Below are 27904 nucleotides of genomic sequence, written 5' to 3'. Positions count from 1 at the left end.
CACTGTTTTCACAGAAAACACCTGAATACGGTTGGCCTTGATAGTGGTTTGTAGCCCAGGTTAGGCTCAGTTGAACACTGATAGAGCAGGACAGACCCACACGAGTCCGAGAACATGAACGCACAGCAAATCAAACCATAGCATCAACATCAAGTAGGAAATCAGCACTAATTCTCCTGATTGTCACACGACACAGAACGACAGTTAATTTTTCTTTAGCAGGCTAGGATCACTTTCCATCACAATGTATCAATTCAAGTATTCAACGGGACTTCAAAAATGCTGTATTTTGTGCCCAGATGGCAAAAGGTAATGGGTCTGAATATTATCTATCCCTATAGTATTTCCAATTTGGGGCATAAAATGTACATAAAGCCAATTCATGGATGCATTTCAGTGTTGCAGAGTATCTTTGAAGAGCATTTTTGAAACTAAAAATCATGAAATGAAAAAAGAAGGACCATGTGTGATTCAGATCTGTAAATTTGACAGCATCTACACATTTCATAGAAGTATGGTTTCTCCCTCTTCAATAGAAACCCGAAAATAAAACATCAAACTTCAGAGGGACTGAATTCAACCAGAAGAATCTTAAAATAAAATTTCTGTGCTTTAATATCTTTTGGAAGTGTAAATTTCATTACGCACATCCGAGTTGCACTAATAACTGACGTGCCAATTATAATTTTGAGAACTGCACATCCAGTATCTTGTGTTTTGGCCACCAGGAGAAGCTTAAGTCACTGTACACCACTGGCTGAAGACCATTATTTACACCTCGTCCTAGTGGTTACAGAGTTATGTAGTACAATCTTTAGCAGTCAGGTCAGTAATACACAGAATCACAATAAAAATATACATATCAATCTCCATCTCCAGGAAGCACTATTTACATGTAAAGTCAAGTCAAGTAATGGGTTTAGACACTATCTGACTCTTCATAGAGGATCTCAGATCTTCTCGCAGCTTTCCAGATGAGGGAAATTAGTGTAAAATGGAGAAGAAACTATTCATGTCCAGATCCTCACGAATCAGGTGGGATTGTGCTGTCACAGACACAAACATCCCCTGTTTCAGTTCCTGTACACGAGGCTCATTTTGAGTCCTGTTGCCCACTAGTGGCGAGTTCAAGGAACAGCAGTTTTCGGTGTGTTAGTGTCCGTGCTGGGGAGGGAGCGGTGGTCCATTTACACCGGGGTGGTAAAACGCACAGTTATTTTCATACCGACAATTTCCTTTCATCATGAAATGGCGACACACTGGCCTCTTTGACATGTCTGAAATGAAAGAAAAAGATTACTTGCGTGCTCATTTTAAATGTTGGAAAATGAAACGCGTTTGGCAGTCAAACTTACCGCCCATGTTGTTGTGTCCCCCGCGTGGTCCTCCGCGTCCCCCTCGTCCTCTGAAGCCCGGATCTCCTCCTCTCCCTCTCCCCCGGTGGAAGTGTCCTCCCCGGTGTGGCCCTCCTCTCATGGAGTCGTCGCCCCAGTAGTTGCCATTGTCCCCCCCGCGGCCCTGTGGACCGGGCGGAGGTCCCATCATGCGTGGGCCGCCGGGGTTGAAGGGTGGTCCGTGGCCGTGGGGAGGAGGAGGATGGTTGAAATGTGGTCCAGGGGGCTTGTTTGGAGGGAAACCCCCATTCATGGGCATCGGCATGTTGTTCATGTTCATGTTCATGTTCATGTTCATGCCGGGGCCATGGCCAAGCAGACCAGTGTTCACTATGAAGTGAGAGAAACAGAACATTAAATATGCTGCTTAACCACCATGCAGTTATTCCTCAACATAGCATTGCTGTTAAAAAACAAAAACTAATAACACTTTCACACAAAAGCACTTTACAAAATTACAAAAACAAACATAAAAACTTAATTAGATATACTAATGGGCAACTAACTGAAATAAAATAAGTACTAATAAGTACCACAATTATTTAAACTAAAACTGAAATATAAATAAATTAAAGCCAAATAAAAAACTAATAAAATCAATAAATCAAAATAAATGAAGTCATAATAAATCAAAAATCACAAAAGCACACAACAAAATTACTTAAACTAAACACTTAAGGTTTTGGTTAACTGAAAAACAATTGGTTAACAAGAAATTGAATACAATATAAATAAAAATGGGAATAAAAATGAGAATAAGAATAATAAAATAAATCGAAGTACTACAATTATTTCAACTAAAACGGAAATAAAAAATATAGCTAAATAAAAATATGTATTAAAAAAAACTAATAATAATTTTAAAAATCCCAAAACACAACAAAATGGCTAAAGCGTAATGTAGCTAAAATTAAATTGAAAACAGAAAATACAAAACGGCTAATTCAAATTATTAATAAATATTGCAATAGTATATAAACAACACTAAATGACACTGCAACAGTTGAGAGCAAACACGTACTTGGCGGAGCATTAGCAGGCTGGTTCGGAGTCTGGTTCTGGTTCTGTTGCAGGGAACCCAAAAGCTGCTTGATCTTATCCGAGAAATCAGGCTGTTTGATCAGGTCCTCTGGAGACTGGTTAGATCCCTGAGCACCCTGAAAACAAGAAGAGATACTTAAAATCAAAGACTCTGCACATTCTCATGGTAAATAACATGTAGAGATGGATTTTGTCTCACCATAATAGATGAGAGTAGTTCCTGCACATTAACAGCAGGGTTATTACTGGCTGGTGGGGCGCTGCCTTGCGCCTGAGGGCTGTGGCCGCTGTTGCCCAGACTTCCCATGAGGTTAGCTAGAACAGGAGGCAGTTTGGAGCCTTCATTAGAGCCAGAAGAGCCGCCAGAGGCAGCAGGGTCAGCGGGTTCCATGTAATTCTCCTCTATACTGCAGTCCTACAACACCACAGAAGAAGAAAGAGGTCAACAACATACCACATCTGATACTTCTAAATTAAAGAAAAGAGAAATGGAAGGGGAATTCCTAAAAAAAGGTAATTGGCTGTCTTACCTCATCCAATGGGATGAGACGAGGAGGCATGGGCTCATATGGCTCAGGGTCTGGCTCATGAGAACTGTCTGGAACACTGCAGAGAGGGAAACAAACCATATATGTCTATTTAAAGCTCCTAAAGACAAGATGAAATAAAACATTTTTAACCCTATTTACTTTATTCACCAATGTGGAGGATTCATTTGTGCAAGGGTTTTAAACATCTATTAAAAACACTTTTTGTTAAACATGAAATAAAGTAAAATATAAGATATAACATATTGAAAATAAATAAATAATAAATACTAAATCTGAAATGAAAATAATTAAACCTAAAGAGCAATACTCTTTACAAAACATACAAAAAAAAAAAAAAATATTAAAAGTAACAAAAGCACAAATCACAATTGCTAAAAATTTAACTAAAACTAAAATGAAAACTGAAAATATAAAAAAACCAATTAATATTATTCTAAGTAGAATTATTCTCCAGTTAAATCCAAATGGATTCCCAGCCTACATCATGTGGGTATGTACTGTATACGCCATATTGTGGGCATTAAATGCGATGCGAATGTTGTGTCATGCTCTTAACAATCACTAAACATGACACACCACGTGAGAAAGGCATCAAAGCGTTGTCTTACCTCTCTTTGCTGAGGAAGATCTCCTGCAGAATGCCCATCTCTCGGTCTCTCTGGATTATCTTCTCTCTGCTGCTGGAACCAGGAATGACCAGGGTGCCTATGAGGGTCAAGGGTCGCGGAGGAGTCCAGGGCACCCTCTCCTCCATGGTGTCGTGAGAATGACGACGAGCCATTTCAAACGTCTGCCTGTCCATCATCAGCTCCCGTTTAGCCGCCTCACCGAAGTCCTTAATTTTATTAACGTTCACTGAGGTAGAGGGATAAAGAGTGATGATTATTAGTATTGAACAAATCCCAGAATAATTTTCATATATTAATAGTTTTGTATTGTAATATTATTTCATAATATTATTATATATCATTTATTTTACCGTATTTTGTATAAAAGAGGCTTCTTTCGAAAAAAGAAAAAAAAAAACTTACAGACCTCAAACTTTTAAACAGCAGTGTAAGTGAAGAAAGTGTTGCTTTACCTCTCTCAGTCTCATCCAGGTCAAAGTAGAAGTACTCTTTGAGATGATCCTCTTCCGCCCACCGAACGCTTTTCTTTTTCTTTCCTTTCTTAGTCAGACTCTCCTCCTCACCACGAGGTTCAGACAGTGCATTGGGTTTATCACCTTAAAACACGAAATAAGGCATTTTAAATTCATACGGCTCTCAGTGAGGCTGTGGCCAGTTTCTATGCAATTGGACTCACCGGTTTCCATGGCATCAGGGTCCTCGGTGGGCACTGGTGTGCCAGGCTGCTCCAGGTCTTGGTTCTCATGAGGAGGTGTCTGAGATGAGGGCGTCTCAGGGGAAGACGCTTTGGCCTGTGTGCCTGAGTATGACTGCGGCCTGTTGTCAAATGGACAGGGCTGTGGAGCACAAGAGAATTTGTGAATATTTTTGTGATTTTAGACGTCTGCGGAAAATAAAAATCCATGAAGCACAAACACAAGTGAGGGTAGTCTGATGTGGCACACCTTGTTAGTGGTAGGGGAAACTGCTTTTGTTTTCTTTTTCTTGATCTTGATGCCAGGCACTGGAGCGGAGTTGAGGGCATCCAAAAATCCAGTGCCTTCCATCGCTAAAAGGAAGAGAGACGGATATTAAGCACCAGTCAGAGGGGAAACTCTACTCTCCTTTAAGCATTTCAAAGCTTTTTTGCAGATTATCATAATCATATTGCAGGTGCTGAATGGGCATACTCACGCTGTGGGGGTATAAGTTTGACTTTGATCTCTTTGGCAGAGTTGGGGGTGGTGTTAAGGGGCTTGTACTTCTTCTCCACTGGTGGTGCGTCAGTAGGCGATGTGCTGAATAAACAAAGTCAGAGTTTAATGATTAATTTCAAACCCTCTGAAGTAAAACTGCATTCAAATTCATTCAAATCATCTTGGATTTCTGGATTCCATGTGACTGCTCATTATTTTCAAGAAGGAAATGGAGTGTCCACTTACTTTGGTCTTTTAAGAACAGCTGGCTTGATGTTGTATTTGTCTCCAAGTTGGGGTGCAGTGGGGGTTTTCTTTACAGGAACTGGAGCTGGACTCTCCACCTCCAAACCTGAAGACACAATGTTTAGAGTAAATTTAAACAGATCATTTTTAAAAATGTGTTTCTGAGACAAGAACTTTAAGACCAGGTGTAAATGTTACGGAGACAAAAATTGCATATCTATTATAAATGATAAATGATAAATTATACAGACATTAATAATTTATGGTGTTTTAAAATTCTGGGGAAAAAAAAAAACTAAACAGAAATACAACCCCCCCCCTTAAAAAACTTAAACAAGAAAAAATATAAATGTTGCCTTGACAACTAACTGAAATAAATAAATTTAAAGTACTAAAAAAACAAAACAGTTGAATAGGAATATAAAGATACTAATACTAATTAAAAAAGAAAAATACTACAACTAAATTATAATAAAAAATAGGAAATACAAAAAACTAATTTAAAATATGAATAAACACTATAATATTATATAAATAAAACTAAAATAACACTGTGACTAACCTGTAGAACGGATCTTTGCGTGACTTGGAGCATAAGCTTTTGGTTTGTCTTTCTTCTTCTCCTCATCTGCTCCCTTTTCTCGGGGCTTCACCTCTGGACGCACTTTTCCATCTTCCTTTTTCCGTTTCTTGTCTGATGGAAAACACAGTTGGGTTATTCGCCAATAATGGGAAGCCCACTTGCCAATAATTCAAGTTAAAAGTGCAGCAAGTCTTTAACAAAAAACAGAGTGACATAGAAGACAATGTAAACTGGAAACACTACCATTGGGTGATGCTGCACTGGAGATGCTCTGAGAGCGGATAATAGCCATCCAGCCTTCCACCAGCACTGACGCCAGCTTCCTCAGCTCTGAGAGAAAGAGAAGCCACAGAGTTCAAACCTGAGATCTGGAAGACAGTAAGCAGACTGTCTGGCATTAATTCATGGAACATGTGCTCTTACCTTCTGTCTCGCCGCTCTTGCTCAGATGTTTCACCAGCTTGGCTGTGTTGTTCTAGCAGGAGAGAGAGAGAGCGAAGAAAAAAAAAAAAACAGACAAAGAACAGGTGTTAGAAGACTGCGGGGGTATGCGTGAGGAGTTTTATGGGCCGTGGTTTGGTGAAGTACCTGTTTGAGGTGGTCCACAGTCAGGGGGAGTTTCTGCAGGGTGAGCAGTATGAGCTGCAGCAGGGGGGTGTTAGTGGTGGTCTTTGAGTAGGTAAGCCAAGAGTTCAACAACTTGTAGCCTCCAACTCGAATAAACCTGAGCGGAAGAGAAAGAGTTAAACATAAACTTGAAAGCAAAAAGGTTTCAACTTTTTTTTTAATGGCTATTACTCTTACCGATTAAGTACATCATGTGATTTTGTCTGCAGTAAGATGTTCAGATACATGCATCTGCTGACCATTTTATGCGAGGCCTTCATGAGACTGTTTGAAAAGAGGAAAATATGTTAGAAATACTATTGGTTAATGGAATGAATGGCTTTTTAAGAGGTGTCCTGAAAATAAAAATGGTACAGCATCTCACCTGAAGACTTTAGCAACTCCCTCAAGGCTTCGTAGCTCTCCATCTTTCCCCAGTAGAGCTTCAACTCCTTTCAGCACCTCTCTGGGGTCCACCGGGCCCAAGGCCATAGCTGCTTACTGACAGAGGGAGAGAAAACAGGGGTTATTCTTGTGCTTATGCCACTGGGGAGAATCTGGGATATGGCATGAAATCAACCAATCAATATTGAAATAATGAGATGATGGCACTTAAGGAGAGCTCACTGGAACAGCACAAGGACAACGTTGAATCTTTCAAAAGTTCCCAGTAATGTACATTTACCAAGGCGACTGTGGATGTGAGATAACTTGGAAACAAGAAACTCTGAATACATTGGGAACATAAATGGTCACATGACTACCAAAGACATCACAGCACAGCTGCTGTCAACACTGCATGTATGCACTCAAAGAATGGAGAGAAACTTCTAGATGTTTTTAATATATTGTACTGAATCAGATACAGACATCTTAGCAGTTTTCTGGTTCACACTGGATGTGATTTGAAATCACAAATGCAATCATAACCACAGAACAAGCTGTGTCCATTCTGTTCACAACAGCAGAAGGTACAAAAGTAATGTCTTCATTAATAAACATACTACTTTAAACAACAGCTGGTTCTCAAATTTATGTTTCATCACTTAGAAAATTATGTAATTGCAAAAATGCTGGGACTTAAATTATTACTAGATCCCAAAAACTGTTGGAACAATAAGAAATTAAATATCATACTCCAACTGACTACAAAGAATCCTCCCTGGTAAATAAAATGTTTAATATATGATGTCTGTTGGGCTGTCAATATTTACTGGTTCTGCTACTAGAAAGGGGCAGCTGGTTCAACTGTTATAGTTTAACAGCCGATTGCAGACTGAATAATTGAATAAGTCCGTCACTTATTTAATTATACGAGAAACTCAAACTGGATGATTGCTTATGTAAGCGCTATATAATTCAGTTCATAATCTGAAATGATGAAAGATAAACATAAAAGTAAAATGTTGTATCACATGCGTCATGTCAATGTCATAAACCCACCTGCTTTTTTAAAATATACATTGTACATTACCCAAAGTAAACATCACAGGTACAAAGGACTTAAGTATCAAGGACTACATATAAAATAATATAATGGCTGTGATCAGTAATGTGCATTCAGATTATTATATCACTTAAATAATAACAATAATTATACAAAAGCAGAAATAAAATTTGAGAATGCACTTACAGTTAAACAGTTTTTACAATTTCTTTTATTTGTATTTAAGTAATTTTTATAATAACCCTTGTACAGTACAACTACTACAATTTATCACAAGTATTTCGAGCCAAACTAGGGAGGCAATAGTAAAAGTGTTCAAATGATTGACTGGATTTTCTTGTTTATCAGAAAAGCACTGTCACACTGGCAGTTGTGATGCACACAGGGACTCTGGCATTAATATAATTTCATCCTTCCTTGTTAAGACACTGCTGTGATCCATCTGTCTATAACCTAATATCAATAGATGAAAGATGCTATAATAAAATGAGATGTATGTAAACACTTACAAACCAAAACCGTTACAATATATTATGTATATAAGTTACACTTATATTATAAAACATGAAAACTTATTACAAAGTCTTTACCCATATCCACAAATGTCATTGCTATAATGCGGATGGACATAAAATGTGTTGAACTCACTTTAGCTTAAGTGTCTTTTAATCTAATTTTTAACACTTAAATTACTAATTTGACACAATACATACATTTTACTTATATTTAAAAAATACCTGCATGTAATTATTTCTGTAACTGCATCTACAGGCCCTATCCCTGAATCCACCCAACCTAACCATATCACTAAACCTGTCACTAACCTTACCTTAATGCTGTGCAAAACAACATGAACACAATAAGTACAATGCACCAAATAAATACATAATTTAAAAAAAAAATACACATATTTGTTTTTGTTTTTTTGCTGTAAGTACATAGTAGTTAAATAATAATATAATATACAGTGGGACCAATGTGTATACTAATTTTAAACAGTAAGCTTGAAATATTTTCCAGTAACATAATGCAGGTTTTAAAATGTCAGTACATTAACTGGACCTTTTTTTAATGTTTTAAGTATGTTTTAGGTATACAGAAGTCTAGAACCACTAGGTGGGAAAAAATTCACAAAATGATTTTTTTTAAGTGTCTTAGTGAGTCTATTACTTAATTATAATTTGTTTCTGTATTTAACTACATTTTTTTTTATATGCAATATTAGATATTAAATACATATTACCCCAATAATGTTTGACCATATTTTTGGTCAAAAAAAAAAAAAAAAAAAAAGTATTACATTTTAAAACAATAATGTGATGTGAAAAAAAGAGAAATAAATATATAATGAAGGAAATAGACTCTGTAAGACTTGATTTTTACCATCTTGTGGATCAGTATCCAGTTGCAAGAAACTCCTTAAGTTATGCAAAAGTGTATTATCTCTAAAGGTTAACTTGAGGGTTTTGTGCGACTGAACAAGACCTTCTTTCTAAGTTGTATGTCGCCACCATGTGGTTATTTCCAAATATACACAAATACAGAAACCGTGTAGGCCTATTGGCCACGAAGCAATATAACAAATGAAAGCATCAAATATATAAAAAATAAAAATAAAAAAAAATTAGATGGACACTTGTCAGTAATATCTGACTTAAATCAATTACAAAGAGACGGGTGAGGGCAGAGTGTTTCTGGTCGAGAGAGAGAGAGAGAGAGAGAGATCACGTCATTTGCCCTGCCCACGCAGAGCAACAGCGAGTATTTCTGCCTTCAGTTCCTCTCACTACAGCACACTTGACTGGACACCGGCGACACCAACCAACTAACTACAGCAGAAAATGAACAACGGGGCGAATTACAAATGAAATAGAAATATATGCACCGAACCAATGTAGATTTTTACGACTGTTAAGCATGCAAGGGGTTAGCAACGTTTGAAATTCGTGTTCTACATAATTTCCAAGACAGTGAAAAAGGTCTACTAAATGGCACTTTTGATCGTGTGAGAAATCAGGTTTTGTCTTACCCGTAACACTGTTGTTGAAGAACTTTTTATAGTCACAACCGAACTCCTTAAACACGGAACAATACACACAATTCCTGGAAACGTCACAGTTGTCATAACAAACAAGAAAAAGTCAACAAGATTGTACATTCACTGGAAAGAAAAGATTAACATTGCATCTGTCAAGTTTTTGATTAAATGCAGATGTGAAGAAACACATTGTTTAAAGTTACATTACACCCTGTCCTGTATAATAATCTTCCTACATCGTGTACAAAACCATGTCACCTACTTTCACTTTTTAATCCAGTGTTACATAAACAGCTGGCATCTTTAAGCTAACTGCCCAAAGGTTTTGTGTTAGAACTCGTCAACACAAAGCATTCAGTGTTGGTCTGACTAAAGGCCGGTAATATGAATTTATACATCTACTCAATAGTGGCCACAAGGGGATTTGATTCGCCATCTGTCGAAGTCTCCCTCTCTCATATAGCATCCGACAGCGGCTTCTCTGATTGGCTGAAGTCAGAGATAAACCACACCCACTATCTTTAACCACTTGCCTTCGCGTACGCGCTGCGTTCGACAGAACGGTTGCCCGGTCGCCATCTTTGAATTCCAACAAGTTTTAAAAAATACAACGGCTATTTCCCCCCGCCTCGCTCGTTTACAAAGTGCTACTATATTTACCCCGCTAGCGACTCACGGATATTAAGACGATACCTCGAGCTGTATATGGGGATGATGGCGACGCGAGACAGCCGTTCCGAGCTACAGTATTTCCCGTAGATCCAGTCAGAAAAACAAAGCCACCATTGCCTCGAGTGATCCGAGCAAAGGACAACCCGTCCGCCATTTTAAAGCAAAATCGACAAGACAAATACCCTATCTAACGTTACGCACTCGTTAAGCACACAACACAAAAAATGCAATCTTTATAGTCAGACTGCTATGCATTTGTATAAATTATCATTGCCTAGGGAGGTTTATTTCACCAGACTAGCTCAACGGTATCCAGTTCCGCCAACTAATAACACCTAACGACATTATGAACAAAATGTTGCATTTCAGTCTGTTTTTTTGTCTCTCCGTTCGGCTAAATCCACAGGCGCCACTTGGCAATCTTTATGTGCAGATTGCGTTGATTGTTCCAGTGAGCTCTCTGAAAAGAATGCAGTTTATAAAAAGCCCCAATTGAATGCGGTCACTTCCTGGATCTGCCTGTGGCAATCTTTATGTACAGATTGCTTATGACTAGCTTATTATTCGATGATTTTTCGTTACTTTAATAATCATTAGGATTGCTCCGTCTCACACACAAAGAGAAGCAGGGCGTTGAAGCCGCTGCTTTGGCTTTGCGGTGAGCTCATACACTAGTCTCGCTTTATCTCAGCATGCTGCCTGCTTCTAGAAACTGTGGCGCATTTCGGTCGCCACGCTCGATACAGCTAGGAACTTTTAATCTCTATTTATATCGGGAATCGTTAACAGACAACTGGTTAACTGTTACGTAGTTTCGATTCAAATTGGTTTGAAAGAACACTTACTATTAATACCTCTCCTCTGCGTCTCGGGTTGCTATAAATATATTGTGCTTAACAGCAACAAATTTCAGCTTTTTAACAGTTTAAGAGAACGTAAACTGTCATGACTTTAGCATTATTGGCTGAAAAATGGCATAATGGGCGGGATTGTGGTGGCTGAAATTGAGCTTTTCCTTCTTGAACAATCTGGAGCAAAAAAGTAGTAAGCGAATGTCCGTTACTCGAGTAGAAAAAAATGAGTTTTTTTGGGCTTTGATCTTCGCACACAGTTGAAAAATCCTCGACGCCAGATCTTCACTGAGACCGACTCAGACCTGAAACGAAACAACAGCACAAAGAGACGTTAGAGAAAACGAGTATTTGGCGGCGGAAATCCAGAGAATAATCGAAAGGTCGTTTTTGTTGATAAAAAAACTGAAGTGGTAGCCGGACTTTGGGATAAAAATAGTCTTTTAAATCGCAAAAAGTGGAGAACCGCCCTCCGACACGGCACTTACCTCAGACAAATCCAGGAATGCTCTGGAAGGGCGGGACTCGGTATATATAGTTCTGACGTTTTTTGCGTCACCCGGGGCTCGTGCGCGCGCTTTCGGGCGTTTCTTTCAACACAAAAATGGAGTTGATGATCACGCGGTCCTGTCGCGCGCTCTCGAAACGACCTTCTGTGTGCTGAAGGACGCGCCCATCCCCCACCCCGTCTTCCGGTGCAAAGATAATCATTAATTTGTTGGAATTTTTGACATTTAAAAATGATGTAAGAATGTACTCCGCATCACTGTACAATAATATAGGCATATTCGTTTATGCACATTCAAGAACTAGCTATTTTGAGGTAGATTCAACCTTTATGTGAATTACTGTAATAAGTGTGGGTTAAAATGAGAAACAGACACTGGTCTATAATAGAGTTATAATATAATATATATAATAATATTGATCCGTGGAAACAGACAAGGTAAAGGATGGAAAATACTCTTTGTAATGTTTAATTCCTTTCATTATAACTGGTGGAGTTACATTGGGTTTATTTTCGATTATAGTACGTAGCATAACACACTGTATACATATATTATAAAACATTAATTCATTTAAATGATCATTTAATATATAACCACAAGTAATATTCCTATAAAAGAAAAGCAAAACATCGGCAAAAATGTATTAACTACACAGGCAAACTGGCGAACATGAGGGATCGTTTCAGGTTTCACAAACAAAAAATGCATTTTACATTGATTTTTGTCAGAAATATTTGACTAGTTGGTAAACTAAAAAACGAAAAAGTGAGAACAATAAATGCGCACTTCCGTCACAGGACACTTAACCGCTCAACAACTTCCTTTGCTACAAAGACAAAATGGCGGCCTCCTTACAACGAATTGGAATAGCTATCTGCCGCACATTTCCTGTCATTTTGCAACGAAAAATTCAAGCACAGGTTGGTTGGTTACCGATAAAATCTTTTTAATGAATGTTTTTATTTATACAGGATGTATAATTTTGTTTGTTGTGGTTAGAGGGCAGTCATTCGCGTGCAAACACCTCAACCAACATAAAGGACTATTTACGCGTTTTGTATTGCAGAGAATTCGTGATTGGACAATAACTTCAAGTGCTGCTCCAGGGCTGCGTCTGAAGTTTCGTGCTTTATCATCATCATCATCATCATCGTCTGCTGAAAACACAGAATCAGCCGAGACACTGTCTAGATATTCAGACAGACCATGGGAATACTTAGAAAGTGAAGGTGAATATGATTGATAATATGATTAAATGAAACACTTGTGGTGAAACAGTGCTTAATGTTGGTCAGACCTCTCTTGTAGAGTACATTGAGCGCTATGGATCAAAGCCTGTGTGGTCTAACTACAGACGGAATCATAAGGGGGGTGTCCCTCCTCAAAAGACAAGAAAGACCTGTATTGTAAGTACACATTTGTTTTAGATTGATTGTTCAGATGTTTTTTTTTTCAATCCATTTAATTTGTATTAATAAGAATGATTGTCTTGTCATAGAGAGGGGATAAGATATGTGGTAACCCTTGTCCCATCTGTCGTGATCCAAACATCATTGTCCATTACAAGGTGTGTTTTTCGATTCTGTCATGTTTTATTTCATGTGGAAAATGTAAATATTACACTTTAAATGTATTTGCTTTAATACACTTTTTTTTCTGCAGAATGTGAATCTGTTGCAGCAGTTCATTAGTCCTCAAACAGGAATTATGCACGATCCCACTCGAACCGGTAATGAATTTCTCAGTACATCATATTTCTGATATACTCGTGATCTGATCACCATTTTACTCTTAATCTTTCCTCAGGTGTGTGCATGAAACAACAGAAACTACTTAACAAGGCCATTGAAACTGCTAGAGATTGTGGTAAATTTACATTTTTTGTTATAAGTGTCAGTGTGCACAAGTCCTTTTATGAAAGAGCCTGAAGGGAATGATAAATCTCATTATTTGGTGCACAAGTGCTTAATGTGATTTGATTCTTTTCTCCTCTGTTTAAGGTTTACTTGCTGTTCAGTTACCTCATGTTGATTACTCTAAAGAGGACTACACAAACACTCATGGTGCTGTAGCACCAACCACTGCCCCATTTTCTCTCAGCTCTGGGGAACTGTGGTATTCGTGGTATGGTAGTATAAAACCAGATGAGCGAGAACTGGCAAGAGTGAAGCGGATCTACAAAGACTACCTGAAACCGGATGTTTGAATCTTGTTGCAATAGACCTTAGTCAGAGCAGATGCCATGTATTTTACATGCATGAAAATGAGGCAGTGAGGGATAGAGACTTACGGTCTTTACAATGTCATTTTTCAAACTCTTTATGGCGTTGTCTACTGAAAGCTTTTTGGAAAGACATTTCATTCGCTGAAAAATCGGTATGTTGTTAAACAGCAACTCATTAAACGCCATGTACTTCTATCCCTCAGCCTCGTTTTCTTTCCTGTCAAAAAATTACATATTGCGCGCTACCCTGATTAAGGTCTATCGAAAGAGTGGTTGTAATTTCAATTGTGGATGTTTCATCCAAATTATGTTTCCATAACAGTACTTAATATGAGCAAGAAGAAAATGTACATTTTCCATTCATGTTGTTACATTTTGTCCATGCAAGACAAGCATAATATAAGAAATCTCAAATAAAAGCACTAAATAAACTTGACTTTGTTGCAAAAATTATTTATTTGCTTTTTCCATGACATTTGGATGCATACTTTATTCAATTTTTTTTATTCAAATCAAGTTAGTCTATAGTTTATTTCATCATTCAAGACAGATGAGTTACAGGGAGCATCACTGTTTGAACATTTATATAGGTTAAACAATTTGGAGCTGCTTTAGAATGCAAGCATAATGACGATTTAATGACCTGAACCAAAGTACTCCTTACAAAGGCAGGTTAATACTAAATATATGCGTCAGCAATCGGACACCATTATCAAACTGCACACTGTTAGCCCCATCTGTTCACATTTGATAGTGACTGTTTTATAGCATTGCATCACACGGATGAACAGAGCTGGTAATGATATGGCCTGAATGTAAGCATAATACAAGAATGTCAGACATCATGACTAAAGAACAAGCGCTGTATGTATAAATTGTCAGCAAGTAAAAATAGTGATCTGGAATCAGTCTTCACGTGTAAAGTAAAAGACGTGAAAAACCCCATCCTGGTTCTGTAGGGTTTGTGTAGATTACCCTGCACCGTTTGCATGCAGGTGCTCAGCATAATCCATCAATTTCACAAGAAACTTTTTGGTTCTATTGAGGTTTAGTTAGATGCAACAAAAAGCCCTTTAGTGATGTAGTTTGACACTCTTGTTATTAATACCAGCCGTTGTTCATTCTTTAGGCTTGTTGACCAGGGTTTCTCCAAGAGCCTCCAGCACTTCTCTCTTGTATTCTTCAAAGTCTCCATCAATCTGGTTGATCGACTGGTCCTCGACCACCCACAGCTGGCACTGGGTCTCGGTGATCAGCCTGGCATCGTGGCTTACAATTATCACAGCTAAACACATTCATATTAAATGTTAATAATAATGATTTTACTCCCTGGTTTCCACCTTAATATTTATCATTATTGTATATAGTTTATAAATCTTATAGAACATGCACTTAAGATTATATACCACAACAAATAAAACATAGCGTTTGTGATCAATAATGTTTGGGGAAAAAACACATACCCCCTTTGTATTCGTTGATGGCTTCTGACAATGCATCAATCGACTCAATGTCCAAGTTATTTGTGGGCTCATCCTGTACATTTGCATGGACAGAAAATGTTAAAGCTCTCATTTTTACTTAAATTCTTGAGATTATTTAAAACATTTACTCCTTACCAAAATGAGGACGTCAGGTTGCCGACAAGCAAGTTCAGCAAATACCACTCTTGCTTTCTGACCACCTAAAAAACAAACACACAGGACAATTCAGAAAAAAATGTCAACGAAGGACAGATGACTTGGAAAACCATACACGAATGCATTCCTATAGTGCTTACCAGACAGTTTGGAGATCAGGATGGTGTGTGAGTGGCTCTCTAACCCAAAGCGACCCAGGCACTTCCTGGCATCCTGGTATTGGAGGTTGAAGTTCCTCTGGAGGTACTCTGTGGGAGACTCCTCCATGTTCAGCTGATCAGCATACTGCTGGTTGAAGAAACCTACTTTCTGCAGGCAGAGGCAGAAGAACGAAGCAATTAGCCAGTCAAGAAAAGGTTAAATAAAAAGAATGATAAAAATAATTATTTTAAACATCTGCCGTACCAATCGATGGTTCTTCCTCATCTCTCCTTTTGTCTAAAATGAAATAAAAAAAGAAGCTTCGTAATTAATTATATGAAGGAAACAAATCAACAAACATGGGGAAAAAACAAGTACCCATTTTTCCTCAAATAAATATTATAAATATATTTTTTTATTTTCATCTTTGTTTTTTTACAACTATGAGTTATTACTTAAAAATAAGTGGTACTTACAGGATTTAATTTTCCAGTCAAAAGCAGGAGGAGTGTACTTTTCCCAACTCCATTGGGTCCAACAATACATACTGAAACAGAGAAAGTTAACTCAAGCTAATTTGAAAACCATTAGAGTTTTCTAACATTGTCTTGTGCCGTTGTAATTAACCTGCTAGTCATAATTTCTATAGACGTGTGACTTACTTCTGGAATCCATATCTATACCAAAGTCCACATTCTTGAACAGAGGCTTCTGGCCTGCATAACCAAAGTCAACACCTGTGAGTGGAAGAGAGAATACACCAAACTGGTCGTCAGGTTTGATAAAAACAAGATGCTACAATGAGTGAAATTCACAAAAGACTCACTGTGCAGGCCGAGAATAGGCGGTGAGAGCGGAGGAGGGTTTGGGAAGGTGAATTTGACGGTATATTCTCTCGGCCTCTTGAGGAGCTCCGTGGCCTCATGGCTCTCCTCCTCCTGACCTTTCTTCTTCACCTTCTGCTGTTTCCTTGTCTGGGCATCTTTCGTCTGTTTCTCCTGAAAAAAGAATGACGGAGAATGATTGGCAGGGTTTGAGAAGACTAGAATCGTGAAGAACATGAGGAAAAAGTCAAGGACTTACAGCTTGCTTGGTGGACTTTCCACCAGCCTTCAGGTCTTTGAGCTTTTTCTCTTGTTTCTCGTACTGCTTCAGGAGTTCCTTCTGTTTCTGTACGTACATCTTCTTAAACGTCACTAGGAGACATCAAGCAAATATAAACTGCAGTAAGATAATTAAACTTCTTTCGGTAGATTTCATTTGTTGCTGTTCAGAAACGAAACTCACGGTAGTTGCCCCTGTAGTAGTAGAGTTTCTGGTTGTCCAGGTGAATGATATCTGTACAGACGTCATCTAAGAAACTCTGGTCGTGGGACACAATTAGAAGCGTTTTTTTCCAGCTCTGTAAGTAGCTAAAAGGGAAAATAAAAGATATGAGGTGATTTGTCAGTAGAATACAGCAATGACAAAGGTGCGACTGATATTCTACTGAAAATGCAGTAACAAGATCAAAAACACAGGAGCCTGACAACCTTTAGTGATGCAATCACTGTGTGACCACCCCTTAATACAATCAAGATTTAAAGTAGGCTATTTATAATTTGCACGGAATGTAAATACATCAGCTAGACGGGATTGTTTACTTAATAGCATCACTTAAAGCAAAAGTAATTACTTGTTAAGCCAGATGACAGCGTTAAGGTCCAAGTGGTTAGTGGGCTCGTCCAGCATCAGCAGAGTGGGCTCCATGAACAGCGCTCTGGAATGAAGACAACTTTTCTTATTCCTCATATCAATGTCATGTCAGAGTAGATTTTAATTTACTTTCATTTAATTAATTACTAAATGAATGCATTTTTTCCCTCATTGTGCCCACCTAGCCAGGGACACTCTCATCCTCCATCCACCAGAGAACTTCTTAGTGGGTCTGTTCTGCATCTCTGGAGTGAAAGACAAACCAGCCAAGATCCTACGAGCTTTAGCCTCCGCTGCAGCTGCTCCAATCGCCCTCAACTCCTCATAAACCTGTGAATCACACACACACACACACACACACACAGTTATCCTCCACTACTCCATGGATCAGTGTATTTAGAGGATCTCAGCGAGCTGCTCTCAATCTGACCTTGTCGAGTCTCTCAGACACGCCGTCGTCTCCTTTCTCCAGCCGACTCTGTAGCTGCCGTTCCTCCTCCAGGAGCTTCAGTCTGCGCGTGTCGGCCTTCAGCACCGCCTGAACTGCAGGAGTGTCGTCCGCCACCACCTCTGAGAAATGACAAAGAGAAAAAAATATCATGCTCAAAACATATTATATCATGCACAAAATAGATGGCTCAAATGAAAAAAGTTGGACACATAGGCTGCACCAGGGTTATTATAGTTAACTAAAACCATGAGAAACTATTTTTACTTGAAATAAAAATATTTCAGCTAGTAGGCAACATTTGTAATGTACTAAAATAACTAAAAATGACATAAAAATGAATAAAAATTATATTGACAAATTAAAAAAGCAAACATACTGAATGACAAAAACACATCAAAATGACCTAAATATTAACAAATTAAAGTGAAAATATATAAACATTATATATTAATAATACACTAATATATATGTGACCCTGGACCACAAAACCAGTCATAAGGGTCAATTTTGCGAGATTTATAAGATTCATAAGATTTCAAGAAGCTGAATAAATAAGCTTTCCATTGATGTATGGTTTGTTAGGATAGGACAATATTTGGCCGAGATACAACTATTTGAAAATCTGGAATCTGAGGGTGCAAAAAAATCTAAATATTGAGAAAATCGCCTTTAAAGTTGTCCAAATGAAGTTCTTAGCAATGCATATTACTAATCAAAAATTAAGTTTTAATATATTTACAGTAGGACATTTTCCAAATATCTTCATGGAACATGATCTTTACTTAATATCCTAATGTGTTTTGGCATAAAAGAAAAATCTATAATTTTGACCCATACAATGCATCTTTGGCTATTGCTACAAATATACCCCAGCGCAGAAAGACTGGTTTTGTGGTCCAGGGTCACATATGGGCTGTACATTACCTTGCTCACAAAGCAGCACATCAATATTGGGAGGAATGCTAAGTGCTCTGTTAGCAATGTGCTTCAGTAGAGTGGTCTTCCCTTTCCTGGTCCAAACAGGATACAGGTGTAAGAATACAGTTTTTACTAGAGAAACACTTCCGAACTGAACAATGCCTTACATGCAATGCAGTAATAAAGTAATGTGTCAAATTTAAACCATCATCAACCCACCCGTTTGGTCCAACCAGACCGTATCGCCTCCCAGCAACAATCAGAAGGTCGGCGTTAACAAACAGCTCTTTACCGTGGGCTGAAATGCTGAATCTTTCCAACTAAAAACAGATCATAGAAATGAGTACACAGTATTAAGTGCTTTTCAATGTCTCAGATGAGAGTTTCCCATTTGCGTAACCTTGATGTCCGAAGCGTTTTCCAGCATGGCCTGTCGAGAGGACAGCTCAGCCTGAGAGATGGAGAAGTCTCCCTCGATGGCATTCTGAGCTCGTACGCTAGCCACCTGCCGCTCATACTCCATCTGCACAACACAAGAGGAAGTGTCTACAATCGGTGTTGTTATTGTCAACTAAAACCATTATTTTGGTTATTAAAAACAGCCTAAAATATAAATATTAGACAGAAAACCTTAAACAAAGATTAGAAATGTTGCCTTGGAAAGTAACTGAAACAATTGTAATAATAAGTTGAAGTACTAAAATTACTTACACTAACTAAAAAAGTTTGTGATCAGTAAGTCTCTTCTGCTCATCATGGCTGCATTTATTTGATCAGAAATACAGAAGAAACAGTAATATTGTAAATTATTATTGCAATTTAAAATAATGGTTTTCTATTTTAATATACTTTAAAATATTATTTATTGCTGCGATCAAAGTTGAATTTTTAGCATCATTACTCCAGTCTCCAGTATTTTAAATGGTAATAATATTTTACAATATTACCGTTTTTTCTATATTTCTGATCAAATAAATGCAGCCATGATGAGCAGAAGAGACTTCTTCAAAAAACATAAAAAATCTTACTGATCCCAAAATTTTGAACGGCAGTGTATGTATTTATATAAAATGACATGAGCACATCACAAAAAAAACTAAAACTAAAATTTAAACGAAAACATAAAAAAAGCAAATTCAAAATGAAAAAATAAATAAATAAAAAATACTACAATAGTATATAAATAATGTAAAAATAACACTTCTATAACATACATTAGAGTATTCAAAATATGCATACGCTACCAATTTCTTTTTCTTCTTCTTCTCTTTTTTACTCAAGTTAGCAAAGGGGTCGTCCTCTTGTTTCTCTTTGGCCAGCTCAGCCGCGAGCACATCCTCGGCACTCTACGGGACAGGAAACAGAATTTTTATCCAAAAAAAAAAAACTTTTGGAAAATATGAATATTAGGAATACAAAAAGAGAAAATGATTGTACCATTATTGTGTCATTTTCATCACTCTTTTCCTCCTCTTCTTCATCATCACTAGGAGGAGGGCGAGCAGGCTTCCCTTTCTAAAAATCACAAAAAAGATATTTAACTTGGGACATTTTACTACAACACTTATTTTCATTCAACATGAATGACTTTCTTTCTGTGGGGCAAAAATATTTCAGAACAAAAGATATTCTGAAGAACATATATAAAGCATATAATGTTTTTTTTTAAGTTAATAAATTAATACTTTCATTCAGCAAGGATGCATTAAATTAATCAAAAGTGACTTTTATAATGTTACAAAATATTTTTATTTCAAATAAATACTGTTCTTTTGAACTTTCTATTCATCCAAGAATCCGGAAAAAAGTATCAGGGAGTCTACAAAACTACAACACTAATGATGATAATAATATAAAACATGCGCGTTTCAAAAAGGCGGGGCATAGAGGAGAAACAATAATGTACAGTATGTGGAAAATAATGTGTTTTTTTAACTTTAAACCTCATAAACACATTTCATTACACCAAATACACAAAATAATGTTCTTTTTAGCAGCATCATATGACCCCTTTAAGCGAGATTCCAAATCACAAAGAATGCGTATGCATATTTTTATACATATATACATAAACTTAATCTGACCTTGGGCTGTTCCTTCTTGCCTTTCTTCTGAGTCTTCTCTTGTTCTTTCTCTTCAAATTTATCTTCCTCCTGTCAACATTAAGATGCCCTTCAGGTTGCACACACTTGCATTTTTTTTTTTTTACTGGCTTTTCAAAACAACTTGTATTCATCAAAACAAGAGTCACACACCTTAGATGGTTTAGCAGCGACTTTCTTGCCCTTTTTCCCTCCTTTCTTTTCATTCTCATCTTTCTTCTCCACCTCTTCATCTTTTTCATCCTCTGAGGCCTCCTGTGTTTGAGAGAAGAGAGTCAACCAAAGATCCTGGAGGAAAAATCAGAGCACCGCTCACCAATCAGACACAATGTTAGTTAGGCAGACTGGAATGTACAGAAAAGGGTTAGTTTCCATGATGAGTGAAGCACTTCCGTCATGCAGCAATAAAGAAAAAACTGCAAGGTGGAAGAAAGACAGAAGATGTGAATTTTGAAGAAGGAAAACTGAATAAGAAACAATCCCATGTACCCACCTTCATTATCTTAGGTTTAGCCTTATCTTTTTTCTTGGTTACCTTCTCAACTTCCTGAATCACATACATACACATACAGAAACAGGCACATGTGCTTATAAATGTAGATATATTCAATATGCAGCCCAATATGTTCTTCCCTTCTGTATCTATCACAAACAATGTTTTAATGACTGAAACAATGAGCACACTGGCACAAATGAATGAATGCAAACGGAATGAATTCCACTGGGAATGTCATGAAGAGAGAGAGGATATAAGGGAACGAAAGAGGAATAAACACAATATTAGAGTGGATGAGTTATGTGGTGTGTGATTCATATATGCTATGGTTAGGTACATCAAATCTGATGATGCTGTAAAGATAACACAATGAACAGTGATGGTACAAACAGTCACTAATAACTACTAAGACAATATGCAAATATGAATTAAATAAACACTGTTTTCCATGCAATTTCTCAAGAAAATCCATTTAGCAAGAAAATGGACATGAAAAATTATTTATACTCCATATAATGCTATTTTAAACAGAATTTTACCTTTTAGTTCCTATTGCTACACATGCATTCTATTGTCTCATATTAATTTAGAGCCTACATAGTATATTTGTACTTGTAAAAAAAAAAAACATTTGTTATTTTAATTGGTGTGGGTAAAAAAATTAAATGGTATAAAGAAAAAAGTGCAAAATGCAAAAGACATTTTATAAGATGTCAATTTTAACCTTAAATCTTAAAAACAAAACATAAAATAGTAATGCTGCTTTGAAGCAATTTGTATTGTATAAAGCATTATATACAAAGGTGCACATAAGTTTTTCAGCCTGGTTCTCAAAAGAGCACCTGGAGATTTAGTTTGGTGCTCACACTGCACATAGTGTGACCCATTAAATAATAACTATAAAAAATAATAATAGTGATAATAATATTATTGCACTTTATTTATTTTTTTATAAAATAATAAAGTGTGATAATACGATTATATTTTAAAATAAAAAGGGAGTATTAAATAAAAAATATTATTATTTTTTAGTAAACTTAAAAAATACTAATTTTATAAAATACTAATATTTACTTTTTTTTTAAAAATATGACTTTTCATGATTTTCAAACTTCAAATCAGCAAGCTTTTATTGTGGCGTGTTGCCGGCAAGTAAGTATATGCACTGCCGAGTGAAGATCGTTAGTGAATGAAATGTCAGTTTTGCTTTGTGTTTTGAAGATGGCAGCGGATAGCCTAGATTTATACTCTCAGCTCGAATAGAAATCTCATACAGTATTACAGTTTGTTGATCTAAAATTGTAATTGTGCATTAACAGCTGTCACCATGTTGGTACGCAAATGAGTGGTCTGGACCTTTGGTTGCGCACCTGATTATATAAATAAAATGGACTTGTCTTGCATCATAAAACTTGTTCTATACTTGTGCATACAAACTCAACCTACAACAACTGACTCTAAAACGGGAAGCACACACCTTTGAGCTCTTCTTGCTTTGGGGTTTCTCATCATCATCATCAGCAGCACCATCATCATCATCATCGCTCTGCCCCTGACTCAGAGCAGCAAATATGTTGCCACCCTGATAGAAAGAGATGGACAAAAAAATTCTCAAAGTTCTGTGTTGCATCATCTAGATTGGATCACATGATTTAAATGGCACTGTTCTATACATTGTTCAGCAGGAGGAAAATGACTCTGTCCACAAAGTGAAGAGAAGTACCGCATAGTATGTCAAAGCAACTCACTTTGTTTTTCTTTCCTCCTTTGACTGGAGCAACAACTGCAAAATAAAAATAAACCATGATGTTAAATATGTGGTGTGTGATGTGTGACACATACTGGCACAAACTAAGTTTTTGACTAGGGCTGTGCAATATCTCGAAATTATCGAAATATCGCAAATGTACATATCGCAATATGCATATCGCTACGGCTTGCAATATATGGGGCCATGAACAAAAAAATAACTCACTGCTCTTACCTAAATAACTTTTGTAGCTTCAGTGCATATTGAATTCATAGAGTAAATACTAAGCAGTGTTGTATTGTTCCTTTTTATTATTCAGTTCCTAAAATTATGTTAAAATGATTACACTAATGTTAAAATGACATTTTTATGTAATGCTAGAGTAAAACACTACCGTTCACTTTCAGAAGTTGTTGTGTGCGTGCTTTCTTCTCACAAAAAGTGAAACATGTATGCTAGTTATATTAGAATCAGAATCAGAATGAGCTTTATTCACCACTTAAGTGTGCGCAAACAAGGAATTTGTTGTGGTTTTACAGAAGCTCTTGATACATACATACATACAAATAACCATATATATATGACACAAGATTTTTCTTCAATATCGCACAGCCCTATTTTTGACATTACCCTCTTCCTCTTCTTCATCTTCATCACTGGGCTGGACTGACAGTTTCTTGAGGCGCTGCATGACCTCTGCTTCATCATCATCATCCTCATCCGCTTTCCATTTCCGTCTGTCCTTCTTTTTCTTCTGAGGCTAAAAATGACAAGGCAATCCAAAAATATAACATATTTGACTGTTTATATCTTTATGTTTAAATATATTTTAAATGTAATTAAATATATATATTTTTACTTTATATAATGTATTGAAAAACACTGAAATTAAAATGATGCACCTGTTTCCCTTGTGCCTCTTTCACTGGTGGCTGTTCTACTTTTTCTGGTTTATTATCTGATGCCAGCTCCTCAAAAAACTGTAAGGATGAAATTAAAAATATAAAAATACAGAAATATGCATAAAACAATTCAGATGTCAGAGGTATGAGTTTTAAAATGTATTTATTATTATTTTGGCAATTATTAATGAAATATTAATAGGAGTAACTGAAAAAAAGCATCATAGAATGCTTAAATAAAATTTTTTTCGCACTTGAATTAATTCTTGATATTTTAAGCATAAAGTTAACAATTGAAGTTACAACAAATCTGTCATGAATCAACGAAACTGAAAACTTACACTTTTCTTCCCCTGCTTATCCTTCTTTCCTTTTTTGACATGTTTGTCTAAACAACGAAAAATCATTACGTTAAGCACTTCTGTACACATGAACACACAAACACACAGAACAGACTCAAATGAACATGCGCTATTTAACAGCAGTATGACAATGCCAAAGAAAGAGTGGTTTGTGTACAGGATTTAAAACAAGAGCTTTCAAAAAATCTAGTGAGCTGCCAACCTAGACAGCATTTTTAGGCAACACAGGCACATTAGCAAACAAATCGCTAGATTTGGAAACAACCGCTATATCAGCGCAGTTGAAACATGGATCACACAGCGAATATGGTCTTAAATTATATCAGGTTGGCAAAATGATGCAATGACAGTGAAATATCAAACTCCGCACCACCATAAACTCACTTCTGTCGTAGGCTAATGGGCTAAGCAAAATATAACAGCAATATAATAAATCACAACCTCTGTATCTCCACTATACATAGTAGAGCATTAATAGCAGAGCTGTCATCATGTAAACTTTTACAATATAGTTGCATCATTTTCATGTCGTTATTATTATGAGATTGTGGTGTAATAGAAACCCACAATCTTAACGTAAGTTACCTGTTTGTGGTTCATCATCACCCTCCCACTCAGCGACTTCTTTTGATTTCTTTGGCATTTTTCTGCTTAAGCTTTTTTCTCGCAAGGAATGAAAATACGGTATTAAAATGAGACTCGAAGACGTATCACAGGTGACAATGCACACGAGCACACTGTAGCTCACATCACATGCGGCCTATCCGCGCATTGCTACACACACATTCAAACGCCGGGAGCTCGGTTTGCGACAGCGCCACTCCCTCACTCAGGCCGCCCAAGGTATTGCACTGGCGTTGTCTAAAACGAGTGATTTCAAAGAAAAAGTCAAAGTCAAGTCTGCTACCGTAGATGATATAATATAATATAATATAATATATAATATAATATAATCATCTGATATAATATTTGTAACACTTTATTTTAGTGTCCTTGTTACACGTTACATGTACTTACTATAGTAGCAATAAAAAATATGCACAATATTACAAGCAACTACCATAAGCCAAAGGCTGACCCATATATTGTTAATTGATATTACAGTGTGACCTAATATAATATAATATAATATAATATAATATAATATGAATTCCCACTGAGAAAATAATATCCAAAATACTGTAATAAAATCTGAAAATAAAGTTGGTGCTCTATCGTAACAATTTAAGACTTTTATTTTGAAAAAAGAAAGCCGCCATAGTTCATAACGGGCGTGAGCGTCTTGCAGTATGTCGCGTTCGCCGCTGGATGTCGCTGTAACAGGCAGAGTCCGCTTCTAGAAGGCGATGGACGCATGCGCAGTAGCGCAGACAGGCGCTGGGCAAGGGCATAAGGAGAGTGACATTTGTGTAACGTTGACAACATATTCATATTCTTTCTAAATCACACAAAAATCAGCGTCAATCCGATTTGGATACACTCTCGCATCTCTGCACAGTGAGCTGACGCTCCACAGCATTTCATCAGATTCACGGAGGACAGGTAATGTAATGCATTTCATGTTTACAAGCAGGACAGCTAACTTAACTGACTGGCATGTAACTTATAGATATGAAGACTAACAGACTAACTATTATCTGCCCAACCCAATCAGACAAGAAACCTATGATCCTTGATCGCTTTCAGCTGAGGCACTATCCTCTTTATAATCGTTCACTTTGTTTCGGAAAGAATTGGTTGTATTTGTCAGGTTGTCAGTTGAGTTGACAGTGTTGATTTGTAAAGTGTGACCAAAGCGTGATGTACATGTGTCAGGCTGCGTCTGACCACTGTAAATATAATATATTTGTCTAATATAAAACGTGGACACAAGGCTTTTTTTTAATTCAAACGGATAACTGAACAATATACTACGCACCTCCACCCTTTCTTTTTTATTATATATTTCTGAATTAAGGTCTTCTTCGATTGCATTTTAGTGCATCCAGAAATGCAGCACTGCCATAATTCACTAGTTTTTTCAGACAGTCTTTGTGTTCAGATTTTTCACCTTTTCTGCCCCGCATTTGCTGCTGCCACTCACACACTCTTTAATGAGTTGCCTGCTCAGACAGCATTTTTGGACATCTAAATGTGCTGCACACACCTGGCAGCCAAAAATGCTGTCTAGGCAGTGTTGCCAACTGCTTTCAATTGAAAGTAGCTAAAGCTGGTAGCTAAATGTCACTAGATGACATCACAATGGCAAATTCACTGATCTATACAGGTGCATCTCAATAAATTAGAATGTCGTGGAAAAGTTAATTTATTTCAGTAATTCAACTCAAATTGTGAAACTCGTGTATTAAATAAATTAAATGCTTTTGACTGGTAGTGTATATTAAAATGTTTAATAATTCATTCAAATTAATTAAACACTTTTAAATAGACTGCAGCAATAATATTTTGCCACACATTATTTTGTTTAGTTCAGAATCGTGGGAGAATCGTGATCTCTATTTGAGACAAAAAAAAATTGTGATTCTCAATTTATCCAGAATCGTGCAGCTCTAGATCCAAGGATCCTTATACAGGGAGAACAGGTTTTGCTTTCAGTATTCCATCCTTCACAAATTTCTGTTAAGAGGAGAACATCAGATCATCTATCAGTATTCACAGCCGAGATGCTATCAATTGCAGCAGCGTTACAGTGGATAGAAGAAACACAGCTCAAAAAGGTTGTTCTTAGTACAGACTCATGTTCAGCATTAATGTCACTGCAGTCATATCTCACAGTAGACAAGATATAGTTAATGAATATATGAAAATCTGTAGACTTAAGAGAAGGAACATTATGAAAATATATATGTGGATACTAGGTCACAGAGGGATAAAGGGCAATGAAGTGGTGGATGGGTTAGCAAAACGGGCTTTGGAATGTGAGGAGATTATGAATAGGCTATTTCACTTGGTAAATATGAAGCACAAGTAATAATAAAAGTTTATTTCATTAAAGAATGGCAACAAAAATGGGATATGGATCACACAGGAAGTCAACTTTATGAAATACAGCAAAAAGTAGGAGTTAATTACATATGGTTTAGAAAGTGTATCCAAATATTTACAGATAATAGAGCAGATTAAAGGGGTGGTTGATTGCGATTTAACGCGCGCGCTAATTCAAATAAATTATATAATTAATTAATTCAAATAAATGCGATCTTACCGCACTGCATCTCTGTGTCTGATTTAAAGCATGCAGGCCGAATGCTAACGAGCCTTAAAGGTGACATATCATGAAAATCTGACTTTTCCAGGTTTTAAGTGCTATAATCAGGTCCCTGGTGCATCTACCAACCAAGGAAACGTGAAAAAGATTAACCCAGTAACTTTGTTTGGTTTCTGCAAGCGTCTGAGAAAACGAGCGCGTCTGATTTCGCTCCCTTGGTGACGTGGCAAAGGGATCTCATTATAATATTACCGCCCCTTAATCTGTAAGTTT

At 36.9% G+C, this 27904-nt stretch overlaps 4 protein-coding genes across 8 annotated transcripts in view; 2 read left to right on the top strand and 2 right to left on the bottom strand.

Moving 5' to 3' along the window:
- Positions 1-66: 66 nt before the first annotated feature.
- LOC107709274 (serine/threonine-protein phosphatase 1 regulatory subunit 10-like) lies at positions 67-11921 on the bottom strand. Of its 2 annotated transcripts, none has more exons than XM_016513728.1 (19): positions 11722-11921; positions 11228-11538; positions 6611-6726; positions 6424-6510; positions 6208-6343; positions 6043-6094; positions 5863-5949; positions 5599-5730; positions 5037-5142; positions 4789-4892; positions 4560-4663; positions 4292-4451; positions 4068-4211; positions 3595-3841; positions 2966-3041; positions 2635-2850; positions 2416-2551; positions 1356-1724; positions 67-1277 (listed from the first exon to the last, which is right to left on the bottom strand). In XM_016513728.1, the coding sequence occupies exons 3-19, from the start codon at positions 6715-6717 to the stop codon at positions 1153-1155; spliced, it is 2388 nt and encodes a 795-aa protein (XP_016369214.1). In that variant the 5' UTR covers positions 6718-6726; positions 11228-11538; positions 11722-11921; the 3' UTR covers positions 67-1152. The 2 variants fall into 2 exon arrangements, with proteins under 2 accessions (XP_016369214.1, XP_016369216.1); XM_016513730.1 differs by lacking the exons at positions 11228-11538; positions 11722-11921 and adding exons at positions 9702-9775; positions 9973-10939.
- A 602-nt stretch (positions 11922-12523) lies between these two features.
- LOC107709278 (28S ribosomal protein S18b, mitochondrial-like) lies at positions 12524-14395 on the top strand. Its single transcript, XM_016513736.1, has 7 exons — positions 12524-12662; positions 12809-12971; positions 13051-13148; positions 13241-13309; positions 13405-13471; positions 13549-13608; positions 13743-14395. The coding sequence occupies exons 1-7, from the start codon at positions 12582-12584 to the stop codon at positions 13946-13948; spliced, it is 744 nt and encodes a 247-aa protein (XP_016369222.1). The 5' UTR covers positions 12524-12581; the 3' UTR covers positions 13949-14395.
- A 29-nt stretch (positions 14396-14424) lies between these two features.
- Positions 14425-25228, bottom strand: LOC107709273 (ATP-binding cassette sub-family F member 1-like). 3 transcript variants are annotated; one of them, XM_016513725.1, is made up of 27 exons: positions 25009-25228; positions 24403-24449; positions 24062-24139; positions 23790-23919; positions 23158-23192; positions 22887-22991; positions 21407-21460; positions 21067-21168; positions 20896-20964; positions 20249-20326; positions 20056-20157; positions 19212-19334; positions 19031-19131; positions 18818-18903; positions 17873-18012; positions 17624-17772; positions 17423-17506; positions 17035-17159; positions 16831-16943; positions 16574-16745; positions 16410-16484; positions 16224-16294; positions 16012-16044; positions 15747-15915; positions 15586-15650; positions 15430-15502; positions 14425-15251 (listed from the first exon to the last, which is right to left on the bottom strand). In XM_016513725.1, the coding sequence occupies exons 1-27, from the start codon at positions 25064-25066 to the stop codon at positions 15085-15087; spliced, it is 2604 nt and encodes an 867-aa protein (XP_016369211.1). In that variant the 5' UTR covers positions 25067-25228; the 3' UTR covers positions 14425-15084. The 3 variants fall into 3 exon arrangements, with proteins under 3 accessions (XP_016369211.1, XP_016369212.1, XP_016369213.1); XM_016513726.1 differs by having other exon boundaries at positions 23158-23189; XM_016513727.1 differs by lacking the exon at positions 21407-21460.
- Positions 25229-25780: 552 nt separating this feature from the next.
- Positions 25781-27904, top strand: part of LOC107709275 (uncharacterized) — a 15704-nt gene continuing 13580 nt past the window's right edge. For both annotated transcript variants that reach the window (XM_016513732.1, XM_016513731.1), the window contains exon 1: positions 25781-25965. The gene's annotated coding sequence lies outside the window, so the exon portion shown is untranslated. The remainder of the gene's footprint in view (positions 25966-27904) is intronic.

This window comes from Sinocyclocheilus rhinocerous, unplaced genomic scaffold (genome assembly GCF_001515625.1).
Source record: "Sinocyclocheilus rhinocerous isolate Xijiao unplaced genomic scaffold, SAMN03320098_v1.1 scaffold206, whole genome shotgun sequence".
In the NCBI taxonomy this organism is placed as follows: domain Eukaryota; kingdom Metazoa; phylum Chordata; class Actinopteri; order Cypriniformes; family Cyprinidae; genus Sinocyclocheilus; species Sinocyclocheilus rhinocerous.
This window is presented reverse-complemented; position numbering and strand designations above follow the sequence as displayed.